The 19,454-nt window shown below is 43.7% G+C and overlaps 1 protein-coding gene across 20 annotated transcripts in view; it reads left to right on the forward strand.

The window, feature by feature from the left end:
* Nucleotides 1-19,454, forward strand: part of ADGRL2 (adhesion G protein-coupled receptor L2) — a 196,076-nt gene that overhangs the window by 107,012 nt on the left and 69,610 nt on the right. For all 20 annotated transcript variants that reach the window (XM_069735780.1, XM_069735784.1, XM_069735781.1 and 17 more), the window contains one exon: nucleotides 18,766-18,875. In XM_069735780.1, the coding sequence (XP_069591881.1) occupies nucleotides 18,766-18,875 (110 nt within the window). The remainder of the gene's footprint in view (nucleotides 1-18,765; nucleotides 18,876-19,454) is intronic.

Consider the following 19,454-nt stretch of genomic DNA (forward strand, 5'->3'; position numbering starts at 1 on the left):
CGAACAAATACGATTGGTGTAAAATATGCGATTATTAATTACTGGAGTTTCCATTTAAATGAGTCTGTCACTTGATTTCCCTTCTTAAAACCACTAGCATAGCATTATGTCATTGTTGCATTTTCATTCTCTATCTGCCCATCATAAGCTGGAAGATTTTAACTTTCTATAGAAAGTGTTATAATGGTGCGCATGCATGGATGATGTGTCTGCATCAGTTGCACTCTGCCTTGGCTCATGCATCGTAGATGTGTCGGCGTCAGTTGCTCTCAGCCTTGGCTCATGCATGGTAGATGTGTCGGTTGCTCTCCGCCTGGGTTCATGCACGGCAGATGCGTCGGTTGCTCTCAGCCTTGGCTCATGCATGGTGGATGTGTCGGTGTCGGTTGCTCTCCGCCTGGGTTCATGCACGGCAGATGTGTCGGCGTCGGTTGCTCTCAGCCTTGGCTCATGCATGGTGGATGTGTCGGTGTCAGTTGCGCTCAGCCTTGGCTCATGCATGGTGGATGTGTCAGTGTCAGTTGCGCTCAGCCTTGGCTCATGCATCGTAGATGTGTAGGTGTCTGTTGCTCTCTGCCTGGGCTCATGCACAGCAGATGTGTCGGCGTCAGTTGTTATCAGCCTTGGCTTATGCACAGTAGATGCGTCAGTTTCTCTCTGCCTTGGCTCATGCATGGTAGATGTGTCAGCGTCGGTTGCTCTCAGCCTTGGCTCATGCAAGGTAGATGTGTCGGCATCGGTTGCTCTCAGCCTTGGCTCATGCAAGGTAGATGTGTCGGCGTCGGTTGCTCACAGCCTTGGCTCATGCATGGTAGATATGCCGGTGTCAGTTGTGCTCAGCCTTGGTTCATGCATGGTAGATGTGTCAGCGTTGGTTGCTCTCAGCCTTGGCTCATGCACCATAGATGTGTCGATTGCGCTCAGCCTTGGCACATACATGGTAGATGTGTCGGCGTCAGTTGCTCTCAGCCTTGGCTCATGCATGGTAGATGTGTCGGTGTCAGTTGTGCTCAGCCTTGGTTCATGCATGGTAGATGTGTCAGCGTTGGTTGCTCTCAGCCTTGGCTCATGCACCATAGATGTGTCGATTGCGCTCAGCCTTGGCACATACATGGTAGATGTGTCGGCGTCAGTTGCTCTCAGCCTTGGCTCATGCAAGGTAGATGTGTCGGTTGCGCTCAGCCTTGGCTCAGCAACGGACGCCGACACATCTACCGTGCCTCTCACCCTTGGCGCATGCAGAGTAGATGTCTGCATCAGTTGCTCCAGAACCTGTTTGGAATTACATGGGGTATCCGTACAGCCAAGGGGGCGTAAAGTGACTCTTCACTTGTGTGGCACCGCACCATATGACTCCAGGGGGTATTTGGCATATAGCGCATCCATTATTTTCATAGTACTATTCAAAGTAGCTCGCAGCAGCCAAACCAGAGAACCGCCACTGTATGAGGTTATTAACTCTGCCTTTTTCTTTAAAAGAGGGCAGGTACTCTGCTTAGACTGATATGAGCTACTTTGCATATTTTTTTCCCATAGAGCCTTGCCTCGAAGAGAAGTCTCCTTGCCAAGATCTCTCCACACAGTTTACATGGAAACATGCTGAGAAAGTTATTGCGGAGCAGAATAATGCCATGATCAATGGTTCAGGGCAGGAAAATCCAGCAATAGTATTCCTTTAACCCTTTCTTTGTGTTCATGTATAGATTCCAGATGAGTATAATGTGAGATATGATTACTCCCAGCCCGTCCACCATACGAATACCCCGGCCGCGCTTGTAATTCACTTTTGGAGACTTTATTAGAAAACGTAGCAAATCAATTCAGCCATTGTATTCTACCGGATGGCGAATCGAGCATCTTGAGTCCCTGGTCTCCGGTAATGAAGGACTCGTTCACTGTGGGGCTACGTCAGAGCGCACCGGGCTTCATTTCTCTGCTCTCCAGCCTTCCTTCATCCCATATATAATCCCGCCGTTCAATGTGCGGATGAAGCCTCCAGCTCAGACCGGCCTCATCATCTCACATCCGCCGTCCTCCCTTATATATAATTTAGCGCGCTCTCCTCTGTTTATATCAGTGACATAAGAGTGCGTGCTAGTTTTTCCAAAGAGCGGTGTCTTTGCCGCTTCACGGCACAATGGCTTGTACTCCCAGGCCTGCACATGGTGTTAGCACATCTTTAATGTGCCTCAGTCTTAACATTTTGTAGGTCATGATGAACCGAGCCTTGAACGTCAGTCTGTACCGGCAAACGAGAGCGCCCTTCCCTGCTCGTCCGGCTTAACCCCTCGTCCCCTGCACCCACTCTCGTCTCGTGAAAGCAGCCATATTTGTTTCACCGACTGTCAGGAAAGCAGAGGACTCGACCAGTTGTGCTGATATACCGGAGAGATCTGTAGAAAACGGATGGTGCCAGGCGGGCACTATTTAATGCTCTGCTGCACCCATCATCGCTCTCTCTTTGATACCCAAACAGGGCGGCTCGGATATTTTTATTCTGCTTTGTCATCTGTAAAACGCCGTTTCTTGGCGGTAACGAGGATGATTTTTATCTCACGGTTGAGGCACAAGCAGTTCATATGTTAAGGAGACAATTGCATGCAGTGGAAAAGCAAGTCGTTCACGTCTTGCCAAGCGTAGATGCTTTGCACAGAATTTTTGTGGCCAATAGGGGCGCTGTTTAAACTGTAAATTGTTTATTTTCTGAGAAGCGTCCGCAGTAAATCGTTCGCAGCGTTGATGCGATGACCTTGGTCTGTCGGCTGCAGATACAACCTGTGACAATTGAGACTTCCAGTTTGCACCCTACTAGATAATAACTGGCCAAATGCTGGATGTAAATGTGCAAAGCAGGAGCATATAAGTGACCCCCTTTTTTCCAGCCTCCTAATGATGCCCGGTGAGCGCCATGGAGCAGATACGGTAACGCGATGGGATCATTGCTTGTGTTTACGTCGATGAACGTTCATTAAATGAAATGGAAAATATAGAAAAATAAAATATCATTTTTATTCCATTGCATCCTCCTCGCGGCTGCAATTAGGAACGCTCATTAAGGAAGCTGTAAATGGCGCTCGTCTACGGTGTGGAATTTGTGATCCGTTCAGACAAGGCGTCGTTTTTATGTAAGGATTATTCAGAGCCCCGGTGTGAGTTTATGGGTTTGTATGGTGGAGGTGTGAGACCTGTGAACCCGGTGAGTCAGACGCAGAAGATGGAAATCTAGAAATGCCCAGGAATAAACACAAATGTATCATGGATATCAGAGCCTGTGGGAACGGAGAACGGAGGGGCCTGAAATCGCCAAAATCTCCATCCAGGGGCTTAAAGTAATCAGATCTCAGCCACCTAGAAATATTCCTGTACTTCATCATCACTAACAATATTTATCCTCGTTTCCTTCTGGAAAGTATTTTCTATGAAAGGGTTTGATACATGATTGTAAAGTGCTGGTAAGAAGATACAAAATTGCAATTTACTTATTATTAAAAATCATCAGTGTTCCTGTATTCTGCTCGTTGCCTAGATTACCGGCCGCCTCTGCAAGTCTGTAAGAGGTGGCCGGTTACCTAGGCAAGGAATGCACACTTGCAAGCGTCGCTCTTCAGGGAAGCGGTCTCATGTGGCATCACAGTTCTAGAGCTGTTCCTCTTCTGTTCCTCCTGGAAAGGAATGAGTCGACATCTTGACCAGGTGATGTTTCCATGGACCGTTTTGCACCGTTGGCACTGACCGGACAGTGAGTACGGTCCACCTCCAATTGCAAACATCGAATTTATACATCATTTGCCAGGAGGAATAACAGAGGAACAACGATGAAAAGTTATAAGGCTGGGTTCACATTGCGTTAGTGGGTGTCCGCTAACGGAATCCGTTACATGGCAAAATTGGCGCAATTAACGCTATGTAACAAATCCGTTAGCGCACCCATTGACCGCAATGTGCTAACGCATCGCTAACGCATGCCATTGGCATGCTCCAGCGATGTCCCGTTATTTTCGGGCGGACCTCGAATGCTGCTTGCAGCGTTCAAGGTCCGTTCTTCGTTAGCGCAGATCGGGCATCTGCGCTAGTGGGATCGCCAAACTCAATCCCTTTTTGGACATTGCGTTAGCGAATTCCGTATAGCGGATACACTAACGCAATGAGAACCTAGCCTTAGTGATATTCTAGAATCGTTTCACAAGAAATGCAAGAATTTACTAAAACAGATTTGTGCAGAGAGTAGGATCCTCCTTCATGTGACATAGGTAAGAAAGGAACGTTACTTTATCGGCAAACTTTTGACCTTTCACCGGAAGTTTTTCTGGCGATTAACTTTTTCCCCTTTCTCTAGCTCTGGCCACTGGTGTAAACCGTTTTGTCGTCCCCCTGGTTCGTCGGCCATTGTGACGGTCGCTAAGCCTCACACAGCCGCGGCATTGTTTCCTTTGTAGGTATTTGCATATCAGCAAAAAAGCAATCTTTCCGTAGCCGATGTCTGAGATCTTATCGCCAGTTAATGCTAGAAGGGGATTTGTAATGTTTCTTTTCTGAACCCGGCTTTGCATTTTTTTTTTTTTTTTTTGTTGTAAGCGGTGGTAACATTTAACGCTGGTTTAATTCGCCCATCACTTTATATTTGCAAAAAAATATGTTCTGCGCTCATTCTCATGCTAAAACGGCGAGATAAGAAAGCCATCATTTTCTTTGTGCATTTATCATTTCTGGGAAATGTAAGTGATGGAGGTAAAAGCGCGGAGGATCCCTGGTGGAGGGGAAATGAAACAAGATAGCGTTTCGGGTAATGAAATGTTGGCTGAATACATGAGTTTCCATGAACACCTTCAGCAATTCCATGGCACCGCGATAGCGGCCACTCCCCGCTGGCTGCCCCACCATTCCCATCAATAGAAGCCATTTTCCTCCTTCTCCGCACAGTACCAGGCAGAGGGGTTGAAGGGATGGAGGCGCTAATTGTGTAACCTCGCCAGATTCCTGCAGTGTTAAGCATCCTGATAAAAGGATTAGAATAGAAATGTATCTGACGGGATTGTGTTTACCTCTTGACAGCGGAATTTTCTTAGCTCCTCGGCAAATAAAGGCAGCGGCATCTTTTTTTTTGGCGGGGGGGGGGGGGAGAGAACTAAAAAGGATCAAAACTCTTGCCAAAAAAGTTTCCAAAGGAATGAAAAAATGCTTCAGCTTTTTAAATCTGGGACTTTAGGAAGACAAAATGCATATTTCTGCAGAGTTAAGAGATTATCTTTCAATGATGAAACGTTAATAACCTCTCGTACCAACACGAATGGAGACATCGCGTAGCGAGCTCGGTCATTATTTAGACATCACTTTCCATGTGTCAGGTATTAAAGAGAAATCCGCCCTCGAAAAAAAGTCATCCCAGATAATCGAGACCATGGGGTGTTAACTCTGTTTATCTTGGAGCCCCTAAAGCATTCAAAAAGCAAGAGACGCTGTAGATCTGAGGGGATTTGTCACCATGAATGAACTCTTATGGCCCCATGAAGATCAGACTAAAGTTGGCCAAACCTGACGATATCTAATGTGTGTGGAGGTCTCCTGACTCTATATAGGGGGGAGAAAGGATCAGTCATGTGCAATCTTCCACAGCTATCATTGAGCATCCCGGACCTCTCAGCCACGCTGATCCTTCCTTTGGATGGGAGAGTCTGGGATGATGGCAATTGTTCAGTCGATAGTGATCTTCTTTCTTTCTTTATCCATTTAGGGCTCATTCACACATCTAATGTTTGTCATGTCCAATAAAAACAGACCCATTAGTTTTGACCAAATTCTGATCACAGTTTGACCGGAGTGTGGTCCGAGTGACATCAGATATTCTTGTACGTGGAGGAAAAAAATGTTTCTCCACCTTCTCCTTTCTGATTGTGAAAATCGCATCGTCATCTGAGAGAGGGCCGATTATTTCACGGACCCATTGGCATTGCGAATTTTGATCCAATGCTAAGATTACAATTGGACAAGACTCCAATCTCTTCCGTGGACCGCTCGGTTCGAGGGAAACCTCTGATGTGCACAGTCCCATAGAATATTATGGGTACGAGAGCTATCCATGAAAGTCACAGATAAAACTCATACCAGAAAATCAGAGAGCCAGAAAGGAACGTTATGGTTTAGGGCAGTGTTCCCCAACGCCAGTCCTCAAGGCCCACCAACAGGTCATGTTTTCAGGATTTCCTTAGTCTTGCCCAGGTAATAATTGCATCACTTGTGCAATGCAAAGGAAATCCTGAAAACATGACCTGTTGGTGGGCCTTGAGGACTGGAGTTGGGGAACGCTGGTTTAGGGCATCTTACAGAAAACCCAACTGGGACTATTGAACTTGCAGAGAGGATTCTATTGCCGTATACTGTACTTCCATAAGAAAAAAAAAATGAGTGGTTCTACAGAGAGAGCAGAGAAAGTATATGGTGCCTTATGCGCAGGCACATGGAGCGTCTACAGGTTTTTACATATGGTTGTGGTGCTCCCTTCAGTGTGGACTTGATCTTTCTCTATGGGTTTAGTTGCTATGTTTCCAAGTCCACGGTGAGTCCCAACAGTTATATATTCAGCGGTGCCCTCCGCCCTCACGAATTTATTAGCGTCTACAGGTCATAGTGCAGTGTTCATGGAGCCCGATAATATAGGCATAAGGCTCAATAACTCCATTGTTTTCACCTCTCGTATTTCCTCACATACCGCCCTACAGCCTGGGAGCTCTACCTGCTGTCCAGCTATGGACTCTTCTGGCCACTTTTTAAGATGAGGTTCCCACTTCACACCTCCACTGAGGACCTCCTGTGGAGATGACCGCTGCGCTGGACAATTTACCTTTGCTATTTGGAAAGGGTGAAATTAGCACCTACATCTGCAGCGCAAAGTGACATATTGCAAATATTTTTCACGGCGTCTACACGAGATTTCTTAACAGCTCACAAATATCCACTGAAAAACGCAGCTCGTTTTCTGCAAACAAATGAAAATCTGCTGCTTTCGCACCGTGGGAACGTAGACTTACATAGGATGTCAGCCAGTTGGTGCTGATCTTAAGCGAGCGAGTCTTCTGGCCGGTGCGCGTGGAGGTCTGGTCCACACATGGTGATTTCATTATGTGAAGTTTTCGCACCTCAACAATACTAAAAATTCACCAAAAATGAATCTGTTGTGGGTGTTTTGTGAATGTCACATTTCTCCATAACTGAATGCACTTAAATCGAATACTTGTGATTTTTGCTCTAAAATGAAGAAATTGTCCCGTATGGCGCATCTGATGTTCTGATTAGTGTTTAAGAGACTTTATGGTTATTGGTTAATCCAAAAGGAGGTCAATTAGAGAAGGGACGCATCCATAATCACTCAAATAGATAACCAAAAGAGGAATGGACAATAGAGCAAATACTAAAGTTTATATAGTTTTATTACATATTTAAACCTACAAGATTGAATCATAGATGTGTAGATAATTCTAAAATACAAAGAGTAGCGACACCTTAGTGCCACGTCAGAGCAAGTACACGGTACGGAGGTCTATACGCACGCCGAATAGGAGTCAAAAGAGAAATACACAGGTAGTAACTAGTGATGAGTGAGTGTACTTGTTGCTCGGGTGACCTCCGAGTAGTTGTTAGTGCTCGGAGATATAGTTTTCATCATGGCAGCTGAATGATTTACAGCTACTAGCCAGGCTGAGCACATGTGGGGGTTGCCAGGTTGCTAGGGAATCCCCACATGTACTCAGCCTGGCTACTAGCTGTAAATCATTCAGCTGCCATGATGAAAACTAAATCTCCGAGCAGTCATAAATACTCAGAGGTCACCCGAACAACAAGTACACTCACTCATCCCTAGTAGTAACTCTACATGTATATGGTCACATGGTCAAACCATGGATTACCCTGAAGGAAAACCTAAATAAAATGGTAGAAAGTGCAAGGTTTATGCAGTGGTCAAAACCGACCTACTAGAAAGGGACAATCCTATGTAAAAAGTTACCATAATAAGGAGTTACATACATGTGTATAAGATAGCAAACCAAATGCAGGAGAAATCCAGGAAAGAGCCGGGCTGAGGACAGACACTAACATTGGATGATATAGGATGACTCAAAGTAACTAGGCATAGGCAGACCGAGGGAACCAACTTGCTGCAGACGTGGGTGAGATAGACCCCAACGCGTGTTTCGCAGTGTGCTTCTTTGGGGGGCTGTATTTCTTTCTTCCCATTAGTCGTGCACTTAAACCTCCATACCATTTACTTTCTCTGACGTAGCCCTAAGGTGTCGCAACCCTTTGTATTTTATAATTATCTTCATTTCTATGATTCTATCTTGTATGTTTAAAATATGTAATAAAACTATATAAATTTTAATATTTCTTTATTGTCCATTTCTCTTTTGGTTATCTCGTGGTTATTGGTTAGTAGAAGGTTGTCGCCTGGTGGGTAGTGGAGCTGCTGCACATCGTTGTGCGGTTTACGCTAATTGTGCTCCATGTGTTGGAATTCGCAGATCTTCAGGTATTTTCACCGACTATGTAAATTCTTAATTTCCCCTTCATGGGTCTTGTGGAAATAAACAAGTTTGTTACAACAGGTGTCACAGGTCGCGGAGTGAGGAGGCTGAGATAGGGTGTCATCAAAGCAACGGAAATAATTGATAGGCTCCAATGAGGGATAATATTGTCACCATGCATGGACTTCACGGTCTCCCGGACCCCATTGTCTCTGTTTCCAAGAGAAAGGAGATCACATTCAGACTTGTATTTTTACTTTTTTTTTTTTTTTACTTTATATGTTTTTACTAGATATATATTTGGGATATATACATACATACATACATACATACATACATACATACATACATACATACATACATACATACACACATGCATACATACACACATATATATATATACTAGATTGTGGCCCGATTCTAACGCATCGGGTATTCTAGAATATGCATGTCCCTGTAGTATATGGACAGTGATGATTCCAGAATTCACGGCAGACTGTGCCCGTCGCTGATTGGTCGAGGCAACCTTTATGACATCATCGTCGCCATGGCAACCATTATGACATGTACGTCGATACTGTGCCCGTCTCTAATTGGTCGAGGTGAATTCGCGGCAGACTGTGCCCGTCGCTGATTGGTCGAGGCAACTTTTATGACGACATCGTCGCCATGCTGTGCCCGTCGCTGATTGGTCGAGGCCTGGCGGCCTCGACCAATCAGAGACGCGGGATTTCCAAGACAGACAGACAGACAGAAAAACCCTTAGACAATTATATATATATATATATATATATATATATAGATATATCTAGACTAGATTGTGGCCCGATTCTAACGCATCGAGTATTCTAGAAGATGCATGTCCCCGTAGTATATGGACAATGATGATTCCAGAATTCGCGGCAGACTGTGCCCGTCGCTGATTGGTCGAGGCAACCTTTATGACATCATCGTCGCCATGGCAACCATTATGACATCATCGTCGCTGTGCCAGTCGCTGATTGGTCGAGGCCTGGCGGCCTCGACCAATCAGAGACGCGGGATGTCTACGTCGATGCTGTGCCCGTCGCTGATTGGTCTAGGCCTGGCGGCCTCGACCAATCAGAGACGCGGGATTTCCAAGACAGAGACAGACAGACAGACAGACGGAAAAACCCTTAGACAATTATATATATAGATAGATATACACACACATATATACACACTAGATTGTGGCCCGATTCTAACGCATCGGGTATTCTAGAATATGCATGTCCTCGTAGTATATGGACAATGATGATTCCAGAATTCGCGGCAGACTGTGCCCGTCGCTGATTGGTCGAGGCAACCTTTATGACAGTCACCATGCTGTGCCCGTCGCTGATTGGTCGAGGCCTGGGGGCCTCGACCAATCAGAGACGCGGGATTTCCAAGACAGACAGATGGAAAAACCCTTAGACAATTATATAGATAGATATATATATATATACACACACACACACACACACTATAATTTATATGTATATTGTACACTCCTGTTTATACAGCATGTGTTTTATTCCACAACTCTATACTTTTCCTCGTCTTTTCTTCATTGAGCACATTAATATGACGTTTGATCCAGTATTACAAGAGTTCACTTTTTAAATGAAAATTAATTTGCCCGATATGTTTTGTCTCGGAGTTGGGAAGTGAAGGACGTCTGCAATGTGTGAAACACTTTGTAACATTCAAACATGTTATTTTTGTAAAATAAATATTTTTTTCTGTTTTTATTTTTTATTTTTTTTATTTTCCACCATTAAATACTTTTAACATTTTATTACATGGCGACTATTCATTGGATGATAAAAGCTTAGAAGCTACAAAAATAAAAGAACATAACAAAAAACGAAGCTTACGGTTCTGGTGGCAATATGTGATACTAGTTAACCAAGGATGTTCTAATTAATTTGACTACATTTTCCCACATCGCTTGCGGTTTGCAGCGTTCTACAAATGAATCACCACGGTTACCCTCTGGAATCAACACTGATCGCTCAGTATAGTTGTGTGTTGACTGAAAAAAGAAACCCCGAAGACCCCTCTCTTGTTCTCCCGGGCAGCTTTCCTTAAAACCGTTTTATGTATACATTTTTTTCCCTCTGTAAAATGTGTCCTGAATGCCGGTTGCTTTGCATTATTGCAGCTGTAATCCTCTAAGTGGGTAATTAACGGTCCAGAAAAGCAATTTGTGGAGCTGAAAAGCCATAAAGGTGAAAAATATTTTTTTCCCTCCGAGTGTTCTTTAAGGAGTAAATAATTATAAGAGAGATGGTTTTAAGATGACCAATCTAAATGTGAACGTAATTAGGAGAAACGTTTTGGAAATTGACGAGCAATGTATGCCCCGGAATTCTCATATCATAACAAGTCTAATTAAATATTGAAAAGCCCAAAATCTCCAGTTCCAAGAAAAATTACCTGCCACAGAAGGCCTCTAACTCTGCAGATAATTAGCTGGGGTTATTGAGGAAAAGTCAGAGATTTGCTTGGAAGGTCCTGCAAGGTTACGTCTTATTACGCCGTAGCCATCGGATGGTCGAGCATCAAGCTCTTTGCTAATTTGGTCTAACAGGGGATGCCCATTGTGAGCTCCATTTGCCGGGCTGTAAATGTCGATGTGTTTGCAGATTCTCACACTGCGATAGGCAAGAAGCATCCCGGGAAGTGATTTCCATAAGTGGGGTTGTAAAGAGAAGCAGGGAAACGATGCAATAAATAAGTGATGGGGCATCTGAAGTGGCCGTGTCAGGCAAACATGGGCCGGCCATGGTGTAGGCCAAACATATATCTGTGGCTGTTGGTTTAGTGACAATATTTGCGAATGTGCATTTAACAGGTCCATAAAACTCTTAAAGGTCCTTTCTGTTTTCTAGAAGATTAAATGGCCAAATCCTGAATAAACGTTTTGCCGATTGGGGATTTAACCAATTGTCCAGTATCCTGTAAGAAATGGCTCTACTTCAATGACTTATACGGTTGTGTCTTATGAAGACCACTCATGTCCATATGCAGCAGAGCCACCATCAGGAATAACAGGGTCCCTTTATGACAAATCTGGAGTTCCCACCACCTCATGTCCGATCTGTTTCCTGTTTTGGGCTGTAAGGCTACATTTACACAGTGTGATGATTGTTGACTGCCGATCGGTTACGTGTGTAAAATATAATCTCCGAGTTAAATTGTTGATGTAGTAGTCAGTAATATAATTTGTCGGCTGCGTGTAAACCATTCAGTGGCGGATTAATAGCCAGTAGGCCACTAGTCCCTGCCGTGATGTTCCATAATGTTCATATAGACACGACCACCAAGGTCTTCCAATTGAGACACTCATCAATGCTCCGTAAGAGCGGCTCCTATTCTGGAAAGCTCAAGACATCCGCGTATCTCATTGACATCCTAATTCATCTAAACGAAGGCCACAATTCCCCTTCTGTGGCCACTAAAGGGAAAATGGCTGACTGGTAATGGCTTTCTTTTCCTGGGTGTGCAGAGAATGGATGAAAGCATGATCAGAGGATTTCTCCGGGATTAACGTGAAAGCGGTCGACTCTCGTAGACTGGGTGTTCAGTATTTGGATTGTGGTGTTTTCCAGTCATTGAAATTACAGTAGGTTTTTGTAATTTCTGCTCCCCCTTTCTCATAGATGTAGGTGTGCATTCTGATTTCTGCTGGCAATTGTGGTTTGTCTTCTAACAAAAGGCAGCAGACACATACAGAGCACTGGTATGGACCCAGAGATGGCGCTTGTACGGCACTGATGCCGTGTGTAGTTTCAGTACTAGAGGAAAAAATGGTGTGCACTCAGGTCTAAATTACGAGGTGCTGGCGTAACGGACCTAGATGGCCCCAGAGTTGAGAAGTAGAAATTCACCGCACACTCTTAGATGCTGGTTTGCAGACGTGTATTTACACTTTTATTCCAATTATTCCAAAAGTAGTTTCAGACAGAGAAAATAACCCACAAGCAGTGTAGAGATAAAGTATGATATAACAACCCAACGTTTCGACCCTCCTGGGTCTTAGTCATGGGGTTACTTGGTAGGAGATGCCAAAGTAGAGGATGTAGGACCCTTAGTCTTAGGGTAACCGAAACTGCTGAAGGTGTGGGGTCCAGGGAGATGGAGCGGCACATCCGCGTCCTGCTCGGTGTGCGGCTGTCTGAGCTCAGATAGAACTCAGATAGAACTCAGAACTCATTTCAGTACGGAACCAAACTGTGGACACTGTCTCTATGGAAGCCTGTAGGCGACATTTCTCAGAAATGCCGCTATTATACTTCTTTGTATGGAGCCTTTAATTGCGCTTCAGTTTACAACCACTGCTTTTAGTTATCCATTACTTTTTTTTTTATCCTGAGCTTCTTCTCGTTCCCGTTCTTCGCTATGATCCAGATTGTACTAAGCCGAGAAACCAACATTGATTAAGAGGCTGATGGTGAAGTAATAATGGCGCTGGAGTTTAATAACACGCCTGTGACAAATAGGAGGATTATCTTGGAATACGTGTGCTTTATATATTAATTACACTACATTTAGTTTCTTAATTTCATGGTTACTTTGCATTCAGGGTTTTTTCATGAAGAATTCATTAGTTTTCAATCACTTTAATGGAGCTGCACGTTCTTACTTCATTTCCCCCAGTTTTCTGTGCATTTCATCTTATACAATGCGACGTTATAGAGAATGCGGCTGCCCATGCTGATGTTGAACACCCTTTTTGTTTTATGCCATTTTGTTCTAATTGTAGGTGGTTTAAAAATAAAAAATTCTTGAGTATTTTTTTGGTTTCTTGAAAAAGTTTTATTTGAACTCTTTTGCTTCATATTGCAGAAATGGTCATCCCATCTTGTACCCGATGGCCCGGAATTCTTCGCACAAATATTCACTGATCTAAAATTCCTGCCACAATCTCGTGTCCTTTGGTGTAAAGTTCTTCTTTGCCAATACACAAATGTCCAGATATTTTGTTAATCCCATACCAGGTATTACTATTGGCCGCATCCTAAGGGCTCGTTCACACTGGTGTATAACACGGCCCAGTGCTATGTCATTTTTTTTATCGGAGAACTCTTGGACCGGTGGTGTTCTATGCCGCAGCTCAGAATGGCAAATTTTTTTAAAATTTTTTTCTTTGCCTTCTAGCGATTCGCCATGAGAAAACAAAGGCTGCGCACTGCGAGACTGGGCTCACTCGCACCAATACAAGTCTACGGGTGCATGTGAAACATTGGACTGCACTATCACGTCATCCAAGTGCAGTCCGATTTCTAGGCAATGGAGAAGATTGAGAAATTACTTTCTCTGCTCCGATTTTCTCATGCGAGCGGATCCGAATCACCGTGCACTGACACTTCGATCATACTCTGACAGAGTTTCATCCGTGAATATTTGCATGAACAATTCAATGGCCGTGTGACCTAACAGGACTTCTGACAGTCCAAAACGATTCAAAGGCTGCAGTATTCTGACACTTCGTGACCTACAGCGGTAGATTACCAGGTGGTCTACCTGGACCGCTATCGTCCACCCTCTTCACTTTGCTGACAGTTGGTGGTCTACTGTTATTACTAGTACAGCCCCCGCGATGGGCAGAATCATGCTTTTCCTACATACAACAGAAGTCTAACTTCCTAATTGGCAGGAAATAATTTTTGGAAAGAGTTTCCATTGTCCTGACCTCAAAGTACGAGGCATTTTCTCTGACTAGTTGGATTATTTTCTATAGAGCTGAGATAAGCCTGGAGCCGAATCCTAGACTTGATGGTAAATGTGTTCTGACTGCCCTCCGTTCACCCTATGCCTCCCCTCCGAGGTTTTTTTCCCCCATTAGGATCCACTCACTCCATTGTACTTTATAACTTTATCCTGTTTTCATTATCTCCGGTACGAGGCGTCTTTAATGTCCTGTTTCGAAGTCTCGTCTTTGGTTTATGTTGTCATGTGCCTTTCATTTCTACTCTGCATTTTTAATCTGGGAGAATAGCGCTGAATAATGGCCCCTGGCAGGAGGTAATGAAATTTTCTTAATTCATATTTTCATGCTGAAACCTCAATTGAAAATGGCATCCAATGGCCTAGAGACAAGAGCGGTGCTGGCGGTTTCAGGGGACCTCTAATAATGATCCAGTGTTGGCGCAGATGCGGAGCGATAGCACGGCAGAGAAGTAATTTAAGGAAGAAAGCGAGCGCACTATTGCTTTATTGTAGCATATCTAATGATCGGCTGAAGATTCCCAATAGTTTTTGGAGCATGACAAGGGAAACTAATGTTATCTTGCCAAAACAGAAGTCCCGGCTTAATCAGTAGAACAAGAATATTGATTAAAACACTTTGCACAATAGATTGCCCACAGAATCTCGTCTCCATCATTCCACGCTCGCTAACACGTAATAACAAACAAGGGAGAATAGAGGCTTTCATAGAATTTGTTTTACACTGTGCAACCTTCGTCTGTCGACAAAATATAGCCGTATTTTTATTAAAGATCGACGACGTTGTTGGACTTTGTGAAACAATGATTCCGCCATGAATAATAGCATAAGTGGTGAACGCCTTCCTGGAAAAACAAATGTCCGTCCAGGTTTCTTTTCTGCATCCAGAGATTTTTTTATTAGTTCGTATTCTCAGATTTTTGGTAATTAAAAAAAAATAAAGGAAAGCAAATGTAAAGAAACATTTGGCAAATTATTCTTGATACATCGCTTGTTCTTACAGAGTTTTTCCGATCTCCTGAGGTCCATGAGACGTTCTATTTAGGAAGAGTTAAATGCAGTTTTCCTCCAGCTTCACGGCTTTCATTCGTTACAGAATATGACGGATCCGTGTTTCAGCGGATCCCGATGAGCCGCATCGGTTCACAATTGGGGCCGTGGTGTGTTTGATGGTAAAACGGTTGTGACTATCCCTCTCGCTCTAGTACCGCAACTTTGAGGGCACAGAACTCGTTAAATGTGAACAATGTTGTAAAGGGTTTTCTCCTGCATAAAAGGGCTATTAAAAAAAAAAAAAAAATTACGGTCCTTTTTTAAGAAGTTGACTAAAGACCCAAAGTGGGAAAAAAAATAAACCTCCCTTACTGACGCCACAACTCTCTGCACCTGCTATTGTCTCCTGTCAACCATTGTAACTTGACGGCTGCAACTGATCAGTGGTTATTGATTGGTTGCAGCTGTCACATGACATTGATTATTCCAGGAGAAGAAAGCAGAGGTCCGGGAGATGAGTACAGATTTTTTTTTTTCTCTAAATTCCTCAATCTGTGCCCATACACTGTAGATTTAAAGTAAGGGAAGACCCCCATTATGTTTTATGTAGTAGTGATGAACTGATGGTGGCCGTCTTCGCACACCTTTAATAGCTCATCGCGATACACTGGTTCTGCCATCGTATATTATTACAATCACTAAATGTCCAATCAATAACAAGGGGCACTTCCACAATACTACAACACAGGGGGCGTTTCGGAAGAAGCTGGCGGCGAAACGCGCGTCGGGGTGAAGGGACTCCCGGGAGAAGCAGTGCGGCAGGTAATATACACCCGTTGGTTTATTCCTATTTGCCCCCCTTTTGTCTATTTGAGGCGGTTTGTCCTTTATATCAGCCCATTGTGGCAAGTATATATACACTGGGGAGGCTTTATAGTAGTTGTGAGACCCTATGTTTTAGGGCCTTGGGTGATTTCTTATATATGCCGCTTAGCTTCTCAGATACATGGGTACTAGTATTAGCACTTTTTTGGCTTATGTACTTTTGGCCATCCTCTAGCATAAGTTTTTTGCAGATGGTTGTTGCATATATGTATCCGTAGTTACTGTTTTTTGTGGTGTCCCTTAGTACGGTATTTTGTATAATTTTGGATGTATTCACTGTATTTTATATTTATTTACTAATAAACATGATTTTACATCGTATATTATTGCCATCTTGGGTCAAGTATGGAGGTATTGTCCTATGGGAATAAAGGATCCGGTCAACATACTGAGTTCTCATGTTTTCCACCATCAGCGATGGGGCTACCTCAAACATGGAGAGTTGACGGATCTTGCCAAAATCCAGGCCTGTGGAGTCGGTAAGCCAAACCTCTGACTCCGACTCCTCAATTTCCATGACACCGACTCCACAACTCTGACTCCACAGTCCTGCCAGGGCTACTCTGACTTCTCAATTTCCATGACACTGACTCAGACTCCACCAAACTGGACTCCGACTCCACAGCCCTGCCTAAATCATCAGGTTTGATCATCTTTCCTCCGCTGTTGATGGCACCTTGAGTGTTTCGGATGGTTTTATATTGTTGTCAACATGTCGGTGGATTAATGTATAGATTGGCTTCTATAGATCCCACTTCTAGAATTATCCATCATTTTTTTTTTAACCACAGTTATAGATATTATTTTTATGTATTTTATTATTTGAGCCACCAGACGTTTTACATACTGTACATTTTTTTTTTTCCAGCCTCTCATAAAGAAAAAATTAGCCCGTCTTGCTTGATCTCCAGTTGATTGCCCCATCCTCACCTGACATAGGTGCTCTCACTCCGTCATGCCTACTCTATGAGAATTGTTTGGCAAATGTTGCACACTGCCACTAGAAAGAAACCCGAAGTTGGCGTCTTTTGTTTGTTTTTGTTCCATCATCGTGTGTATATGCCGGTGATACTTTTTAAATTCTTCAGTTTATTGAACGTACGTTTTAATTTCCACTTCTAAAGTATTTCTCCTTTCTGTGTTTATTAAATCATTAATGAATCTGATCTTTTTTTCTTTTTTTTTTTTCTTCCGCTCCTGAAAGTGACAAATTAATTGTATCATAAGTCTCTGCAAATACATTGAGCTCTATGACATTGCTCTCAACAATGTTATTTTGAACAACGTTCGGCGCGAGATGAAAAGCAGATTTATGCGCTTATTAATATTTTATATATAGTTTTGTTTGCAAGAATGGAACATTGCTTACAGTCTAAGAAACGTGTTTTCATGGCGGATAATTGCAGCGCGCACAAAGAGGAGGCTGCGCTCGCTATCTAAAGCATCTGTTGGTTCTAGCCAGTTTCCAGTCGTTATCGTAGACCGTTCACATGTGGGGAAGCGCAGGTTTCTCACTGCAATGTCAGTAATGACCTGGCTGCTGGGACGACTTTGTGTAGGCGGGAGGTAGATGAGGCTTAGGGAAAAACTTGGCATCTCTAGATGAAGAATGCTGTAGATTAATACATAGGCCTTGGCTTGTCAGTTATGAGTCGGTCAAAGGTGATTTATAGGAGAGATTGATGCAGAACAGGCCCGATGTGCCACACAGAATACTGGTCTCTCCTTAGGTGTCTGGGGGGCCTTGTAGCCCACTCGTGCTCCGGGGCTGGGTGCCACAGTCTGGTAATCATCTAAAGTTGCCAACTATATATATATATTTTTTATTTTTTTTTAAAGTACAAAAAATCTCAGAAACAGGAAACAAGTCACAATTAACTTCAGTACGTTGCAGTGTCCGCATCCTCAAAAGTGGATTATGCCAGATGAGTTTTACGAAGCTTAAGCCACCCCTGATGTGAGGTCATCCCAACCTGCCGATTTTGCCAGGAATGGCTAAACTTCTGAGTACGGCAACCTCTCGAATGTCCCCCAACTGACTAAAATAGGGTGTTTGGAATTCAATCCGCCTGATTCTGGCTTTCTTCGAAATAGTACAGGAGTGCTCATCTGAGCCGAGTGTCCCGTGTATGGGGGTGCTGAAGAGAAGGCTGTTGGCTGAATGATAATAAGCGAATATGTATGGCCAACGTCAGCCCGATTGCATGGAGAAGCGGAAAATAAGTGACAACCACAGCTCACAAAATATGGCTAGAGAAGTTGTCAGGCCTTGTTCTACATATGTTCTTGAGCAGGTGTATATCTCTAGCACGGTCTGCGAGGAATCATTGGGCTTTTCAGAATAGTAAGGCGACGTTCACAATCCTGACCAAATACTGAGCGTGGCCTGAAGCTTCTTTATTATTTTTTTTTCTCCAGGTTCTAGGTTTTTGTAATTGATGTTGATCGCATGTTTTACTTGACTTTATTCTGTAGCGTTCAGTAACTGTACCCAAGAATTGCTGATGGTTTTGGCCTGTGTCTATGTATCCATAGGCGTCGCTTCCTTTCGGTTGCGCGGCTCCCGCGTTCTGTTTAAGCCTCTGCTTTTTTTTTCTACATCTGATTAATGACCTTCCTTATTTTCTAATTCCAGGTGTAACAATAGGACGCAGTGTGTGGTGATCACAGGATCAGACGTGTTCCCTGACCCGTGTCCGGGGACCTACAAGTACTTGGAAGTCCAATACGAGTGTGTACCATACAGTAAGTAAACCCAATTGTTCTTTGCTCTGTAAACCTTAAACTTGTTTTCTCCAACACCAAACGCTCGCAGCACATTTGCTTCAGATGTTCAGCTCCGATCTGCATGCAGTACAGGCGAGACCTACCCCGTGGAAGAGAGCCATGCGGACAGTCCAGCCAAATCTCCTCCTGCAGCCTTAAGTGTTTGCTTTCAGGACTAGTGTTTTTCTAGAAAACAAACCAGATTTAGCGGTTGTGGGTGCCAGACAGAATGTGTGTATCTGCCCAATACCAGGGCCTGACAAATTGATTTGGCTCACAGTTTCCTAAAGAAAGTATTGACTTTGATTTCAATCACTAGTTGCTCGCGCGGCTACCTGCTGCCGTAGTTCCTTTTGTGCATTTTATTAGCTTTTGCCGAGACAAATCCCTCCATTATATTTGTTTTAGGAGGAGAATCCCTGTCGGTAAGCTATAAATCGAGGTGGCATGTGTGGTTTGCCGGGCATCTCGGAGATGTGTTCTTCTGACTCGTTCCCAGACGACAAGTGGAATAGGAGACAGAATGCTGAGTTATCCCCAAACTTAAAGCAATGCCCA

Source organism: Ranitomeya imitator, chromosome 8 (genome assembly GCF_032444005.1).
Source record: "Ranitomeya imitator isolate aRanImi1 chromosome 8, aRanImi1.pri, whole genome shotgun sequence".
Lineage (NCBI taxonomy): Eukaryota > Metazoa > Chordata > Amphibia > Anura > Dendrobatidae > Ranitomeya > Ranitomeya imitator.